Here is a 16,432-nt window from a genome sequence, read left to right as displayed (position 1 = left end):
ATTTATTTGGGCCTGCTCGAATAAGCCTAAATATAAAAAAGTATTTTTTTAAGCCTGACTTTAAATTTTTTTAGGTAGATTCAAGTTAGTCCATCGAGCTTAACCCGAAATACCGACTCTACACACCATCTCCTTTTATCATTAACTTATTTTTAGAGGTTATGAAATTTGTATTCCTATATTTTCTCGTTCTCTTTAATTTTCAATTAGTAAATCTATGATATTTTAAAAATAAAATACTACTTAATATTGAATAAATACTCAAGTACAAGTGATAAATATACGTTCAATACTCATAATAATTCAAGGCAAAAAAATAAGTAAAAAAAATAATCTAATACAAAAACTAGAAACAGAGGCAAAATCCAAAAGGGTAAAATCAAAAATAAAAATTAAAAAAGAAGGGCGGGACGCCCTGTCGGTTAAAATTTAAAAAAGAAAAGAGAGAAGAAAAATTATACAGGGGGATGGCATATGCGCAAATAAGAAGTATTTGAGGGTCGTTGTTGAACAGGGATCTTTATAGTTCCAAGTGGGTTCCTTGTTCATTTGGAAGACCCAAAGCCTCCCTCAGAAAGCCAGATTCAGGAAACGACCGCTCCGAAAGCGCACCTCAGCTCCTTCGATAATCCAATCCAGAAACAGAGGATCCTCTTCTGAAAGATGGCAAACCCTCATTCCGTAGTTTTCCTCCTTATTTGTTCCATCCTGCTAGTGATCGGTTCATCGGCCGTCGTCAACGCCGGAGGCGACAGCCATCACCACTTGGGGCTAGGGTTGATTCGCACCAAGTCGAGCTGTGAGGGTTCAATTGCAGAGTGCTTGAATGGAGAGGAGTTTGACTTGGACTCGGAGATCAATCGCCGCATCTTAGCCACGTCCCAGTACATCAGCTACGGGGCGTTGCAGAGGAACACCGTGCCTTGCTCTCGCCGCGGCGCCTCCTACTACAATTGCCGACCTGGTGCTCAGGCAAACCCTTACAATCGTGGCTGCAGCGCCATTACGAGGTGCAGGAGCTAGAATTTGTCCTGCTATAAAATTCCCTTCATGTATTTATTTACTGTTTAATTTTAAATGGATTTGATTGTTGCACCCCGAGATTGAGGATCTGCAATTTCGAATTGGTGGACTTGTCGGTCACAGTTGTGTTGATTGATAATGGTATAATGTTCTATACTGTTATACTAGTGTTTATCTGCATTTTGGACGTTTCGGTAAAATGGAAGAGAAAATAAATAATGATATTTCTGTTAATGGCTATTTTTACTGCTCTCGCCTCTCCATCACTCTCCCTCTGCCAGACTGACTGTTTCTGAGGCGAGGAGGGCACGGGCAGTGTCCTTCTATTGGTGATTGGGAACAGCGACGCTTTAAAGATTTCCGTTTGGGCAATTTTTCTTTTCTTTTTTGGATAAAAAGTGATTCGTTCAAACAAAAAGGTTACAAGATTAAAACACATCTAATAAACCATTTCTCTACCCTTTCTCTTCTTTTCTGGAAAATGATGGCGGATGGTTAAAGAAGTAGTTATCCCAAGACGAAGTCTGAACAAAACTAGTTAAAGCATCAGCATTCTTAACATATTCCTTAGGCATAAGAATTAACGTTAACAATTCAATCTCTACACTTACGATCAATCTGCCTTTCTGGATGATATCCCAATGGAGGTGTTTGGGCAATTTTTTCAATTTGAATATCGGCATCCATCATCTGATTTTCTTTCTCGTTCTCTCTTTTTTCAATTACAGCTAAATAAAAAAAAATTGCCTGCTTATAATTTGTAAATATAAAAATTTGACTTGTAAATAAACTAAAAAAATAATTAATTTTTTAAGGCTTGATTGTAATTTTTCCTATTTTTTTGACGACTCTCTTCTATCTTTGAATTTTTAATAGCAACAGTTTATTAATGATTTTAGCATCTGTCCTATTTTCCTTAAAATTTTTGTTCCATGCCGTAATGTCTATGACTTTTTTTTTTTTTTTGAATCGTTGTGTTCTGGGTAAATTTTGTTAGTGGGTGCTTGAACCGTTGTGTTCTGGATTAATTTTGTTAGTGGGGCTTGCTTTACATGCTAGACTGAGTATTAAAAGGGGGTGTTAGGGGTTCGAATTTTACACGACGTGCGTTCCATGGGGTTCTTTGGGACGTGGGCAATCTTAATCTTGAATTTGTCCAAGTTCTCCTTCATTTGTTTCTATAAAGAGAGGACAGTTCACTAGAAATAAAGGAAGGGAGAGAGAGCTTTGTTGACGGAATAATGGGAAAGATCAAAAGAAAGTTTTAACACTGAATTGTTGATTCATTGAAGTGAGAAATCTTTTGCAGGAGCAAAGTTATACTAGTCATAATTCATCGTCCTCGACTTAAAATAACGACATGAGCCATAAAATAATGGGGAGGTGTTTGGTCGTGAAACGTGTTGGTTAATTTATTAATGGAACATGAAAGGGCAGGCTGCCGGCAAGAAGACTAGACGAGTAGTTAAGAGTTATTAATCATGTACCTTTCCTATGTTATTTTAGTTGGTGGGTAGTTTAATGATGGGTTTTATGACCAAATTAAAGCCACGAGTGGTCCCATTACCAAACCCCAAGTTACAATGAAAAGGCCCCACCAACCAACTTTCCTATATTTCCTAGATGCACGTTGTAAGGTTTTCATTTGCTATCTAGCCACTCATCTTCAAATAGTTGAGATTCTTTGGATGGAGATGGGAGGCACCTGACGCGGCCTCAAAAGCGTTTTAAGGAAATGATTTGGCAGGTTATGATATTGCCTTCCCCTCATGGGATCATTCTCCTTTGCCCTTTGGTCATCATATATAATAATAAATCACACAGCGGAATTAACTAGTAGCACTTTTTTTTTTCTTAACAAAAAAGGAGCTCATTTTATTACTATCAGAAAAAAAATTTACCCACACTAATACAAAAAAGAAAAAATAGAAGAGGAAAGAGATAAACCCGCGATACAACCAATAGGAAAGCAGATAAAACCTACCAAATAATGTAGCATAGCCTGTACCTTTTTTGCTGAAAAAAAGGGATAGTTGTCATTATACATAGCTTCGCCTGACCTTTTTTTTTTTTTTTCCTTTTTTTAGGAATTCGGCATTCAAAACCAATTAAAAATTCAATAAACTCGAAAAAAATTGGTTGGTGAGAGAGAAACTGCCATAAACCTAGCTGAAAATGGTTGCCTTTTCTTTTGTCAGATATAAATATTAAAACCATTCATATCCTTGAGAACTAAATTGCAAAGAAAGTATTGTACTTGATCATATGCAATATCGTAAAGAAAAACAAAGTTAATTAAGTACATTAATATGATGTGTGGTTATAGAAAGCTAATAAGTGTTTTGGGTTATAATTTCAATCCTTGGATTAGGTTCGGAGTAAGGTCAGGATACCCGAACATCAAAAAGTGAGAAAAACAAAAAGGAATGATTTTGTGCCACACGTCTCATCACATGCATGGCAAGCTACAACACATGAGCCACCAGAAGGTGAGAGTTTCCACAGGCACCACGACGCATAAGTATATTTCTGTAAAAATAAGAATGTGAAACTGACAAAAAATGTAGGAGAAACAAAAGAGGAGACAAGGAGCTCGTGGAAAACCTCTGTTAAGGCTTGAAATTTAGATATATTAAGAGTATCTTAAAACTTCCAAACACTAAAGATAAGACTCCTAAGCTCTTTGCCTCTCCTCTTTTTACATTTTCTTGAATTGGAAAGTTAATGTTTAGTTGAGAAAGATGATTTTTGATTTATAAAAGCTACAAGTCTGAACCTGTTTATTTAAATAGAGTTAATATGGGTTATTTATATTATTTAAACCTAATATTTATGGATCTATGCATTTTTGAAAGTTGGGAGTCAAAAATACACGAAAATCTTCCATATATAAGGAAGATGGAGTAACGTGAAACCATCAATGGCTAGTTGAGAGTTCAATAGAGTTGATGAGAGTTAGAGAAAGCTAATGAGCCTAATAGATACTTTTATGTATAAAGAAATTGAATTTTAAGAGTGTTGAAGTGTGAATTAGGTGTTGGAAATTGTCCTAAAGTGTGAATTGTGTGAATAAATGTAGAGTAATCACGACTTGGCACCATTTAAGTTTCGTAAAAGTTTTGAAAGTGATAAATTAAGGGGTAAACATTTGATCTTTCAAAATTTGAGGTAACTGAAAAAATATTTCTTATGCTTTTGTGTATCTATTGATGATTTGCATGTTATAATTGAAGTGAGTAAGATTATTAAAAATGAAAATGTGGCATAAATTACTTGAAAATCAAATACTATGTTTTTATAAAGTTAAATGACTTAATTCATGTAAATTTCAATGAAATTGTGTTTGTGAAACTCAATGACATGCTTATGTGAGATTTTATAGAATAACATCATGGAATTCAATGATGTGATGCTTGTAGAGTTTAATGATATGTTGTTTGTGGAGTTTCGTGAATATTTGTGAATGCGGTTCAATGAATATGTGTAAAGAGAAATTCAATGACATAATGTAACATCCCAATTTAAATTTTAATAGTTAATTTTTGGTAAATAAAATTTTTAAAAATATTTAGAGGTAAGCAAATTAGTAGGAGATGATTATTAAATCTAACTAAGGATATAATTCTAAATTAAAAATAATAATAATAATAATAATATTATTATTATTATTAAAATATTATTGTTATTGTGATAATAAAAAAAAGGTATGAGAAAGAAGGAAAGAAAGAAGAGAACAAAACGGCTTTCGGTGCTTTTCCCCGGTGCAATGATTATATTTATATAATAATAATAAAAAGAAGAAGAAGAGAGAGGAAATAATAAAAAAAATGTGGGACCCACAGTATTTTTTTTTAAAAACCCATCCCTTCTTCTTCGTTTCTTCATTTCTCCTTTCTTTTTCATTTCTCTTCGTGCGCGAATAGAGGGGGCGACGGTGCGCAATTTCGCCGGTGCTGGGTTTTAAGGTAAGAGTTTTTAATAGGATATTTATGGTATAATTTTAAGCTTTTCAAGACTAAATAAGTGTTCTAAAAATTTTTCTTAGTTATCCTTCTTCTTTGGTTTCTGAGTTTGTAGTGGTAGAAAATTTAAGATTTGGAAGAGGGATGAATTTATGTTAAATAAATATGGTTTTTGAGGTTGTCAATAGTATAATAAATGTTCTAGAGTATAAATTTATTGATGATCTTTGAATTTGTGGCTTATAGATCAAATTCTAAACTAGATCTGAAAATATATGTTGATTTATTGAGGTTTAGATAATTATTTGGGATGAGAAATGAATTATTATGGTTATAGGATTATGATTCTAAGCTAGAGACTCAATTTTTAATTTTTGGGTATTTTATGTATGAATTTATGAAATAAAAAGAAAATTTTGATAATAGAAATTAGTTTAGAAGCTAATTTTTTAGATTATTAATGTTTATTAATAATTAAAAGAGGAGTTAAAAATTTTACTTAATAGTATTAACGTTAAATTTGTATTAAGATTGAGATTAAAAATTATGTTATATTTTTAATTCTATTATTAGAATTATTTTATTAGTTTCAAAAATTGAAACTAATATTTATAAATAATATGTTATTTGTAGATTGTATTACTGGTAAAGATTGTGGTGAGAGAGAAATTTTAAGGAATAATTTATTGAAAAAACCACAAGGTAACCATACTTTTAATTTGTGATTTGTGTTACTCCATGTTAATTGGGTGATTATTGAAAAAATTATGAATTTTGTAACATTATAAAATTATGCAATATTATTATGAATTTGTTTAATTATTGTGGGAGGTGTTGGAAGACTTGCTATTGTTGTTGTATTTATGTGCCACGTGGTACACCCCTATTGGAGCTCAATAGGTGGCTTGTAAGGGCTCGGGCTAATCTATCTTTGGCCGGGTGATTTAGCACCGAGTGAGGGTTACGGCTCGAGGTTAATGGAGGGATATAAGGATGGTTGTTTGTGTGTATTGTAATATTTCTTATATTTGTTGGAATTATATTATTTTTAATTCTCACTTAGTAAGCACACACTTAACTGTTTGTATACACTATCATAAATTGGCTTTGGTTACTGGAACTTTTGAGTCTCATTATGTGGTTAACAATTTTCAGGAGAAGAGCCACGAGTGACACGTGGAGGAGTCCCAGAGGCTTAGTGGTGTAGATCCACTGTCTCTTTTGGGTATTTAATTTATGATTTATAATGTGTTATATTGCCAATATTAGGGCTTTTTGTTTATTGTCAATTATATGAATATATAAATGTAATCATGCCTTTCAAACTATTTCTATTTTTGGTACAATTTGGATGACTGTAATTTTAATATTTGGTTTACTTTGGATTGATTAAATTGACATGATTATAAGGCCAAATAATTGACTTGTGTTGAAAATTGACTAAATTGCTTATTTTACTTGTTGGGAGTATAAGGAAGGACAAATGTAATTTAGTTTACTTGTTGGGAGTATAAGGATGGACAAATGTGATTTAGCCTAATGGCATGTGGGAGGTAAAAATTTATCTGAAATGTTATAGTGTGTGAGTTGAAGCCAATTATAAAATATTTTATATTGAAATTATTGATATAAAAATGTGTTGGGTGGCTGTAACCCAACTATGGTTGAGTTAAATTATTTAAAAAAAAATTTGGTGTGTTACATATAATGTGTTATGTGATAAACATGTAATTTATAAGTACTATAAGAATTTACATCTTCATGCATTGCATGATCATGAGATGCATGAGTTCATTTAGGAAGAGAAGTAATGAATTGAAATTCACATGGTAAGACTTCCATCAGAGCTTAATAGTTTGCCTAATTTTTTTTATAGTTATCGTCCCACTTGTTCGATGAGAAATTATCCTACTTATTTTATGAGGGATTTGAACCTAACTAGTTTTTCACTTATTCAACAAGGAAGATAGTTTAAGGAGAATGACACCTCACAATATGAGAATTGGAGGAAACTGTAACCCACAAGAGAGTTAGGCAACCTTCGCCAGGTGGCCTCTCGCGTGTGAATGGCTAAGGCAATCCAATTTCATAGATAGTCCCAGTGTGTTAGCTCACGATTTCCTGTTAGAAGCATATGAATGATATAAAAGAGGTGTGATAATGCATATTGTGATAAAAAAGGGTATATGGTTGTCTATGTTGTGTCCCTTCAGATGAAATCATGTTGTTAACCCTTATATTATTATAAACATTGATTATTATGATATTATTTCATGAATTTATACCATTGATGATAAAAAAAATGCAAATATGTGCTTGAATATGTTAATTTGTCTTAAGTATGACAATGTTTTGCTACTTGCATTTTAATTAATTAACATGCATTAGTATAAGTTATATAAACATTAATTACTGAGTAATTATACTCACCTCTTTCTCTTCAATATTACAAGAACTAGTTCATAGGGATAAGGTCGAGGGAAACGATACGAGACTTAAGACATTATCCCAATTTGTATGTCTCAATTATTTTGAATTTATGTGCATAATATACTATAATGTTGCCAACTAGGATGAACCATCTCTACTTAAATTCAAATCGAGTAAGTAAGAAGTGAGTAAAAATATCATTATAGTTGAATGATTTATGATGATTATGATATTAAGGCTCCCCTTTTTATTGTTATGGTTGTCGCACCCGGAAAAATGCGACGCAGACGGCGCGCTAGCGGAGGCCCCAGCCTTCACGGCGGGAACTGGATCGAACGAGGAGTCGCCACCAAGATTTTAAGGGAAATCTCAGGAAACCGATTAATGGAAGATGAGGGTGGTCTGCGAAATCAGAGAACGGGTTCGGGAGTCGGTTGAGTGTGGGGAAGGTGTTAGGCACCCCACAACACCCGTTCGTCAGAACGGTTACCTGAAGTTTATTGCGCTCTATTAATATAGTTTTATAATTATTTTAATTATCCCTTTTATATTCATGTGTTTGATATAAAAATGATAAGAATTAAGTGAGAAATGTTTATTTATTTACAAGGGAGGACGGACTTGACTCAAAATCTGACTCTGAGGCCTACGTACCCTGTGATGGGGATCAAAGTCCACGTAGTTCGGGCTTAAAAGTTGTTGGTGTAAAAATATTTTTTGAAGAGAAATTGATTCTAAATAATTCACCATTTTGCAAATAAAACAATTTCTGAAATTTTGATATGTGTGTTTTAAATTGCAAAAGGTAATTTAATTTTAATTATTTTCTCCATTTTTGAATTTTTGGAATAAAGAAAGGAAAGAGTTTAAAATTATTTTTATTTATATTTTATGATTAGAAATTTAATTGCAGTACCTGTAGAACCTTATTGATTCATACGGTAATGCAATTGCTCTAAGTATCTGCGAAGATTCTGAAATCTCGCATGATAGAAGAGTTTGGCAATTTAATTTATTTATTTATATTCTTATGTACATTTTAAGTATTAAAAATATATTTTAAGTATGTATATACATGTTTTGAAGAATTTTAATCATCATACATGCAAAGTCTTATTGACTTATACGGTAATATAATTATCCTAAATATCTACGGAGATTCTAAAATCTCACACGATACAGGAATTAAATTTAATTAATTGATTTAATTAATTATATAATATATATGTATATATATTTTAAAAACTAAATCGTTATATCTGCAGAGTCTTATTGACTCACACGATAATATGATGATCTTAGAAGCCTACGGAGATTCAAAAATCTCACATGACTAAAAGATATAATTGGTAAATATGGTTACAATTTAAATATATTAATTTTGTTAATTAAGTTTCTTAAATTGTATACTGTATGATTATTTACAAAAATTATTTATTTATTATAAAAATGGATGATCACTATATCTGTGAGGATTTATTATCTCACACGATAATATGATTAATTTAAGTCCCTACAAAGATTCTCGTAATCTTACACGGAACTTAAATGGATTATTTAGATTATAAAAAGACAGTTGGTTTTAACGGTTGGTCATTGAAACCATTGATTGTACATATAAATTGGATCTCTATACCTGCGAAATCTTATTGATTTACACGGTATAAGATCACTTTAAATGCCTGCGAAAATTCTTAAAATCTCACACGGCAAGTTAATAAAATACAAGAAACCTTCTCTTATTCAGTTGTTTTTTTAGATGAGAATTGAATTCTCTCCTCTTAATCTTTTATACAATTGTACATGTGGATAGAAAGTGTCATACGATATGAGTGTAACAATATTATTGACAAGTAAAGGACCTTAGAATTAATGGAGATAAAAAAATAATCATGCCCATACATATTACTATGTCTTTTCATGCTAGAAACATATTTAAAACCCAATTCCAAAATTTGGCCTAATGATCACACACATTTTTTTTTAGAAAAAGCTATAATGAGAATATGCCCAAAATTATGTGAGGCTTGCAAGCCAAATTTCATTTATAATCTCTTCATCCCTCTTCTTCACTTTTCTTTTCAAACAACAATCATTTTATTTATTTATTTATTTATTTATTTATTATTATTTTTATTATTTTGTCAAAAACACTACAAGTCTATACTAAAATTTGTTCATGGCAGCAAGTCCAACTTCCATATGAAGTCTCTCCTTCTTACCGTTTTTGAATCAGAAGAACTCCGTCTTCGTCTCTTTCCGGTTTACTCTTTCTCTCCGTTTCTCTTTTTGTGTCTTGGATCAGCTCCCCTTTCTGTTTGTTCTGCGTCTTTGACTGGGTGGGAATAGTAGCTTCGGTGTTCTCCTTCTCCTCTCTTCTCAGATGTCTCTGTTTTCCAGAAAAAAAAACTCTTCTCCGTCACTGTTTTCTTCTTTCTTCACCTCTGTCTCTGTTTTTTCTTAGTCCAGCTCGTGTTTTTCTTCCCCTCTTGCTCTGTCTCTATTTCTCTTTCTCTCCAGATTCTCTCTTCGTTTCTTCTTTCTCTCTTTATCGTCTCCATCTACGTCTTTCTTCCTCCCCTTGGTCTCTGTTTTTTTTCTTTTCGTCCAGCTCGTTTTTTTTTGCTTTTCTTGCTCTCTCTCCCAACCTCTTCCTCCAGTTTTCTGTTCGGTCTTATATAGAGGATGGAAGAGGTGAATCATTGCTCTTCTGCTCTGCTTCTTCTTTGCTATTGTATCTGCTGTGTGCGCCGAAGTCTGCTCTGTTTTTCTACGTTTCTGTCTCTATTTTCTGTGCCGTCCCGTCTGCTTTCTCTGCTGTGCCATTTCCTTCATGCATGCGTGCGTCCTTAGTTCTGTTTCTTTTCTCCTGCCAGTCGAAAGTATATGCGTACGTGTTCCGATTGCTTACTGTTCTTTATGCTCTGTTTTGCTTCTTCTGCGTTTCATGTCTGTTTTCTGCTGTTTCTTTCAGCGTCTGCAGCTCGTGCGTTCTGTTGTTTCTATCCTTTTTCCTGCTACATGGCCGAAAGTGTATGCTTATTTTTTTTCTGCGTCTCTGTGCCTGTGTTTCTTCGCTGTTTCTGCATTTCTTTGCTGTTTTTGCATTTTGTGTCTCTGCATTTCGTGTCTCTTTTCTGCTGTTTTCTTCTTTTTCTGCACATGGCCGAAAGAGTATGTGTGTGCGTGTGTTCTGATGCTCTCTTCCTTTTTTTTTAGCCATTCTTTAATGCTTTTTTTTTTTGTTAATTAGATTGAGGGAGAGAAAGAAAAGTTTAGTTTTAAAATACATATTTTTAAATGGAAAAAATTTAAGGAGAGAAATTTAAAAAAAGTTGAGTCTAAAAAAAAATTGATTCCCAATATCTTTGAATGGTTGGGATAATTTGAGATTTTTTTTCAAAAAAATTGAGCAAGATTTTTTTTTGAAAATATAATCCTAAAAGGATTAAATTTCATTTTTATATTTTTTATATTTTTTTTGATTTTTTATTATTAAAATTTAAAAAAAATGCCCGAACAAAATACGATATTCACAATGGTTAAGTGGTTAAGCATTAAAAATATGTTATATACATGATGTTTGTAAGATGTAGTGTATTGTATAGGTCTGTTATAGTATATTGAGTGTGATCTAGGGTGTGAATTTGGCTTTTGGCACTTAATATGAAATTAGGACACCCAATATGTGTTTAAACTATGAAAAGGAGAGAGTTATGTAATGGGTATCCCATTTTTTACTGAGAAATAATTCAATTATAAAACCAGTATTATCATATAAAGCTAGGATAAAGTTCTCTATGGACACTTAAATTATATTAATTAGACGTCGAACAGAAAAATGAGGCGTGTTGAAAATTGTTGTCATATGATAGCAACAATGCTATCAAAATTGTGCGATGCATCATGATGCACGCATGACAAGCTGCAACACATGTTTGTTTTATGCACTATTTTATTGTTTTAAACTCTTGTGCAAATGATTTGACTCTTTTTAGATCCCCATGCCTTCGCATAATATTTATACTATGATTTGCATTTGTAAAGATGTTTTATCACGTCAGAAAACTCTGAAAACTCAGGATCCAATTTTAATAAATGTTTAATCTTATTTGGAGTTAATCCTTGATTATGTTAAATTTTGAGTTAATTAGAGAATATCAAGAAAGGCCTTGCAAGATTAAATAAGCATGTGTTTTGATTAAAAAAATTCAGAACTAACGTTAGAATCAAATGAGGTTAGAAAAAAAAAATCTATGACTTTATGTTTGTATATCTTTTTTTTAGAAGTCAATTAAGCAAACTGAAACTTGTTCAAAAAATTTGATTCAAAAGTTGCTTTAGATGTATAATGATAAAAATGGACATAAATTTTCTTATATGTATTTTTGTGATTAATTTAATATTTTTAGAAAAAATATTAAGCTTAAAATTATAATTTTTAAAAAATAAATTACAAATATAAAATATATTGATAAATACAAACATTAATTTTTAAAAAAGTATAATTAAATAATAAAAAAATTTTAACTTTATCTTTGTTAAAAGAAGGTACCCTATGATAAGAAGAGAGGGAGAATACTTTTGTGAATCATTTTGACATTTTCCAAAAAAAAAATTAATTACATTTTTTTAAAAAAAGATAGAATTAAAAAAATATAAAAGAAACTAATAAATTAATAAAATAAGAGATATTGTCCAATGGCCCCTTCTTTCTCTTCCAGCACCATCACCTTCCCTTTTCTCCCTCTTCTCATCTTAGCCTTCCATGCCATCGTCGAGAATAGCACAACCCATGTCACCTCTTTCCATGTCATCTTATCAATTCGCCCCTTAAAGTCCTCTCTCGCCTTGATCTCTTACCGACAACACCAACTCCTACCGCTTCTAAAGTTCGTGTATTGTGCAAAGGATACGACACAGTCTCCATGCCCAAATCATTTGCATATGATCTCGATCTGGTTTAATTAGCTGCAAAAACCATAACTAAAACTAGCTGAAGCAAAACTCGCAAGCAGTGACGATGGCACCAAAGTGAAAGCGTAAAACCATGGAACCACCTGGCTCTCTCCTTCCTCATCCTCTAAGGAGTGAATCAATGGCGGAGAGAGTGGCTCGATGTGAGCTTGGTACCATAAGCTTTCCAAGGAGCGAAAGACTAGCAAATACAACAGAAAGGGACCTTAGTGTGCTTTGCCACTAGGAAGTTGGTGACATGAAACTCATCGTCTTAGCTTGTGAAGACGAGAGACCAAGTAAAGAGAGGAGTAGCAATCCCTAGGCGAAGATGTGAGGAGAGATAAGAATATTACAATATCCCAACGCTTCACCTCCACTGGTCGTTAAAAAGCTACCTTTCTCAGCTTCTACCAAAACGCTCATTCTAGTCTCACTACTCATGTAGCTTCCTTTCTTTTCTTCTTTTTTTTTTTTTTTTCAAACAAGAATTTACTATTGGTAATGAGCTTTTTACCATCCAATTGAGGTTTGTGCCTTCCCAACCTCAATTGGGAGATAATCCAAACATACCTAAAGAAGTTTCAAAAGTATATCATTTCCTTATATATAATAAGATAGTAATATTAACAAGATTGCATATATACCTATAAATCCCAAGTATACTGCTATCATGTCGTGCTCTTTTCTTTTAATAATAAAATATGAATAAATTGAATTTTGAAAGGTGCCAAGGAGAATAATTTTGAAAATTGCTAGATCAAAATTTTTTAGTTAACAATATTTTTAAAAGCTTAGTATATGATAGATCACAATAATATTATACAATTTATGTAACTGACTTTATTTAATAGAATAAAACTTGTTGTTATTGTTGTTGTTGAGTTTTGAAAGCTCCTTCGGAGGGGGAGAAATTTTGTGGACGAACTCACACAAGGAGTGGTTCATCCGTGAGAAAGCTTGGATTAGGGCAAATAGCCCATAACAATTGACGCCTAAGAACGACAAATTCGTCCGCAATAATTGTGGGGTAAAATATTCGTGCTAGTCTTGTGAACAGGGAAATAATGGTCCATGAATTTCAATTGGCCCAGGGGTTGAAATAAAAACAATCCAGCTTTTAATAACCCAACTCTTCGGCCCACTGCATGACCCTAGTCCCTCGCTTTGTGATGGACTTGTTTCTGCCAGGGCCTTATCAGCTGGAACCACAGCCTTGTTAAATTGAATTAAAAAAATTGCGAAAACCTAGATACCCACACCTTGATCCTTTTGGTTCAAGTGGGTGCGGCTTCGACCTACCTTGTGGATTAATTACTTAAGACCGAAGTATTGGCGACGAATACATATAAAAGTATAAAACCAAAAGAGCAGTCAATGACTAAGCGATGACGGTCTATTTCCCACCGAAATCTAAGCTTAATACCAGGTAGAGCACCAGCAAGAAATAATAGCATCTCGCATCCACACCACCGCCGTTCGTTCTCACCGCGGTTTCTCCACCTGCTTCTGGAAGCTTCTTTCATTGTTCCTTTATTCTCTCCCTTGCTATATAATCCTCCTATTTTCCCAATCCACACCATTCAAATACTCCCATTTTTAGCATCATACGATTACAAAACATCTCATATTCCTCTTCATCTCCTTCCAGAAATCTTCGGATCAAAACTCTTCTGCGATCATGGCCGAGGAATTTCCCCAATCCCAGCAACATCTTGTAAGCTCCGCCATAAGCTCGTTCAATTTCCCTCTATAATTTCTCACACGCACTTAATCAATCATTAACCCTTGTCTTCTTGTTCGGGGCTTTTGATTCAATTGTTTGTTTTCTGATTTTTCTTTATCGATCGCCTTACTGATTGTGGACAGTGTTTTTATTCGATCAACTTCTGTGAACAACCAAAAGGAGCTTTTCGTCTAGTTCCTTTCATTTTGAATTTCCTTGATCGCAATCCAATTAGGGTTTTTTTGGCTTTATTTTACATGTTATGATTTTGATTCCCAACAAATTCGATTTATACGGTTTCTTGAATTTGGTGGTAGGCTACCAGGGAAGATGAACCGGGGCTCAAGTACCTGGCGTTTGTGCAAGTGGCTGCTATTCATGCCCTCATGCGCTTCTCCATCCTCTATGCCTATGCCAAGGAGCATTCTGGCCCCCTCAAGCCAGGCGTCGAGAGCGTGGAGGGAACCGTCAAAAGTGTGATTCGACCTGTATACGATAAATTTCATGACGTCCCTGTCGAAGTCCTTAAATACGTTGATCGCAAGGTCAGGGTCGAATGGAGAAATTTGTCCTGCTTGCCATTGTTTTCTGCCAATGTAAAAATGAAGTTAATCAAAATTACATTATCAGAATTTTTACTCAGATTTGATTCGATACTGCGTTTTAATTGAAAATCAAAAAGGCAAAAGACGAATCTGTTAGGTTTGCCTGATGATTGAAGCTCTAGAGATTTATGCTGTGCGTGATTTATCCGCAGGTGGGAGACTCCTTGACTGAGCTAGACCGCCATGTACCTTCCAACATCAAGAAGGCATCGGCCCAAGCCTTCACTGTCGCTCAAAAAGCTCCGGAGGCGGCTCGAACCGTGGTTTCTGAAGTTAGGCGAGCTGGTGTGGTAGATACTGCGTCGGGTTTGGCTAAGTCGGCGTACTCCAAGTACGAACCTACAGCCAAGGAGCTGTATGCAAAGTTTGAGCCGAAGGCTGAGCAGTGTGCGGTGTCCGCATGGCAGAAGCTGAACAAGCTGCCAATGTTCCCGCAAGTTGCTAGTGCCGTTATTCCAACGGCAGCCTTCTGTACGGAGAAGTACAACCAGACTGTTGTTTACACCGCTCAGAAGGGTTATAGAGTTTCGACCTACCTGCCATTGGTGCCTACGGAGAAGATTGCAAGGATTTTCGGTGAAAATAAGGCGTGATATTTCTGGTTGTTGTTGTCTTTGTAAAATGTAAGGGATTGTGTTGCTTTAGTCGCTTGTGATTTTTCTGGTTGTTGTTTCTTTCTCCTGTATACTGTTTAAGTTGTTGTATCAGGAAGCAGCTATTTGTTTGTTTCCCGGTTCTGTTGTAAAGAGTGTTTAGGTGCTAGGTGATGACTGGAGCTTAACAGCGTGATGGTTTGAGTACTCATGTTGATCTAATATCACCACTTTCATGAGCCGAAGACAGCCAATCCCTTCTCATGTGCAGCGATGCTTTTAGTCTATAACTTAGATGAAACTTAAGGGCTTGGCTGTGTTCTCTGATGCCTCCTCCGAGGCTCCGCAGCAGAATCTGGATCTTCCAGAATATTCAGATTTAATATTTTTAGTAAAAATGAAAAAATTACAATTTTTTATTAAATCTGATTACCAATAATAAAATATCTACATTTAATATTAATGAGTTAAATTTAATATTTAATTTTTTATAAATCGGTTATCCAAGTGCATGTGTGTGTATTTTATATTTTGAAGATCCAAGTTTAATATTAAAAATTTTACAAATTAATTATTTAAAAATATTTTGAATCGCGTAAGTATTGACTAACAAATTCTCTGTTCGTCTCAAATTATGGAATATTTTTTAAAAAAATTTTGCATATTAATAAATTTTATTAGATGTACTTAATAATATTGTTTTTTTAAAATAAAAATATAAATTTTTAAAAATATTCATCATTTAATATATTAAAAAGATAAAAAATAAAAATTAATTATAGATAGAGAAAAGATAATAATAAAATTGAAGCATTTAATAAAATTTTAATTTACCCAATATATTTTATATTTTTGGATGTATAAAATTTTTAAAAATATTTTATTATTTAAGACAGAGGGAGTACTTTTTAAAAAAATGGTTGTTATTATAAAAATTTAGATTATTAATATTAAATTTAAACTATATAAAGTGGTAACTAGATTTATTAAAAATTTATGAGATGTGAGAATTAAAAATAGAACAAATTAAAGAATCAATTTATAAGCATGAGAGAAAATTACTTTTTGAGTATTATATGAATAAAGAATGTTACTACACTTCATTATCTTGCTTGTTCACTGAATTCTATGTGTGAT

General features: G+C 33.2%; 2 protein-coding genes across 3 annotated transcripts; both read left to right on the top strand.

Annotated features, from left to right (window-relative positions):
- Positions 1 to 542: 542 nt before the first annotated feature.
- On the top strand, positions 543 to 1,257 carry LOC129299848 (rapid alkalinization factor-like). Its single transcript, XM_054938324.1, has one exon. The coding sequence runs from the start codon at positions 664 to 666 to the stop codon at positions 1,021 to 1,023; it is 360 nt and encodes a 119-aa protein (XP_054794299.1). The 5' UTR covers positions 543 to 663; the 3' UTR covers positions 1,024 to 1,257.
- Positions 1,258 to 13,752: 12,495 nt separating this feature from the next.
- On the top strand, positions 13,753 to 15,540 carry LOC129299846 (REF/SRPP-like protein At3g05500). Of its 2 annotated transcripts, none has more exons than XM_054938321.1 (3): positions 13,753 to 14,088; positions 14,415 to 14,693; positions 14,855 to 15,540. In XM_054938321.1, exons 1-3 carry the CDS (start codon positions 14,053 to 14,055, stop codon positions 15,293 to 15,295), a joined length of 756 nt encoding a protein of 251 aa, XP_054794296.1. In that variant the 5' UTR covers positions 13,753 to 14,052; the 3' UTR covers positions 15,296 to 15,540. The 2 variants fall into 2 exon arrangements, with proteins under 2 accessions (XP_054794296.1, XP_054794297.1); XM_054938322.1 differs by having other exon boundaries at positions 13,757 to 14,088; positions 14,415 to 14,642.
- The last annotated feature ends 892 nt before the right edge of the window (positions 15,541 to 16,432 follow it).

Source organism: Prosopis cineraria, unplaced genomic scaffold, assembly GCF_029017545.1.
Source record: "Prosopis cineraria cultivar Desert tree isolate PC_DT_omini unplaced genomic scaffold, ASM2901754v1 PC1324, whole genome shotgun sequence".
Lineage (NCBI taxonomy): Eukaryota > Viridiplantae > Streptophyta > Magnoliopsida > Fabales > Fabaceae > Prosopis > Prosopis cineraria.
Note: the sequence above shows the minus strand (reverse complement) of the source record. Positions and strands in the feature narration are given on the sequence as shown.

Coding starts and splice junctions, on each gene's coding strand:
- LOC129299846 (XM_054938321.1), top strand. CDS start 14,053: ATGGCCGAGGAATTTCCCCAATCCCAGCAACATCTT. Junction 14,089..14,414: donor CCCAATCCCAGCAACATCTT/GTAAGCTCCGCC, acceptor ATTTGGTGGTAG/GCTACCAGGGAAGATGAACC. Junction 14,694..14,854: donor TGCCATTGTTTTCTGCCAAT/GTAAAAATGAAG, acceptor ATTTATCCGCAG/GTGGGAGACTCCTTGACTGA.
- LOC129299848 (XM_054938324.1), top strand. CDS start 664: ATGGCAAACCCTCATTCCGTAGTTTTCCTCCTTATTTGTTCCATCCTG.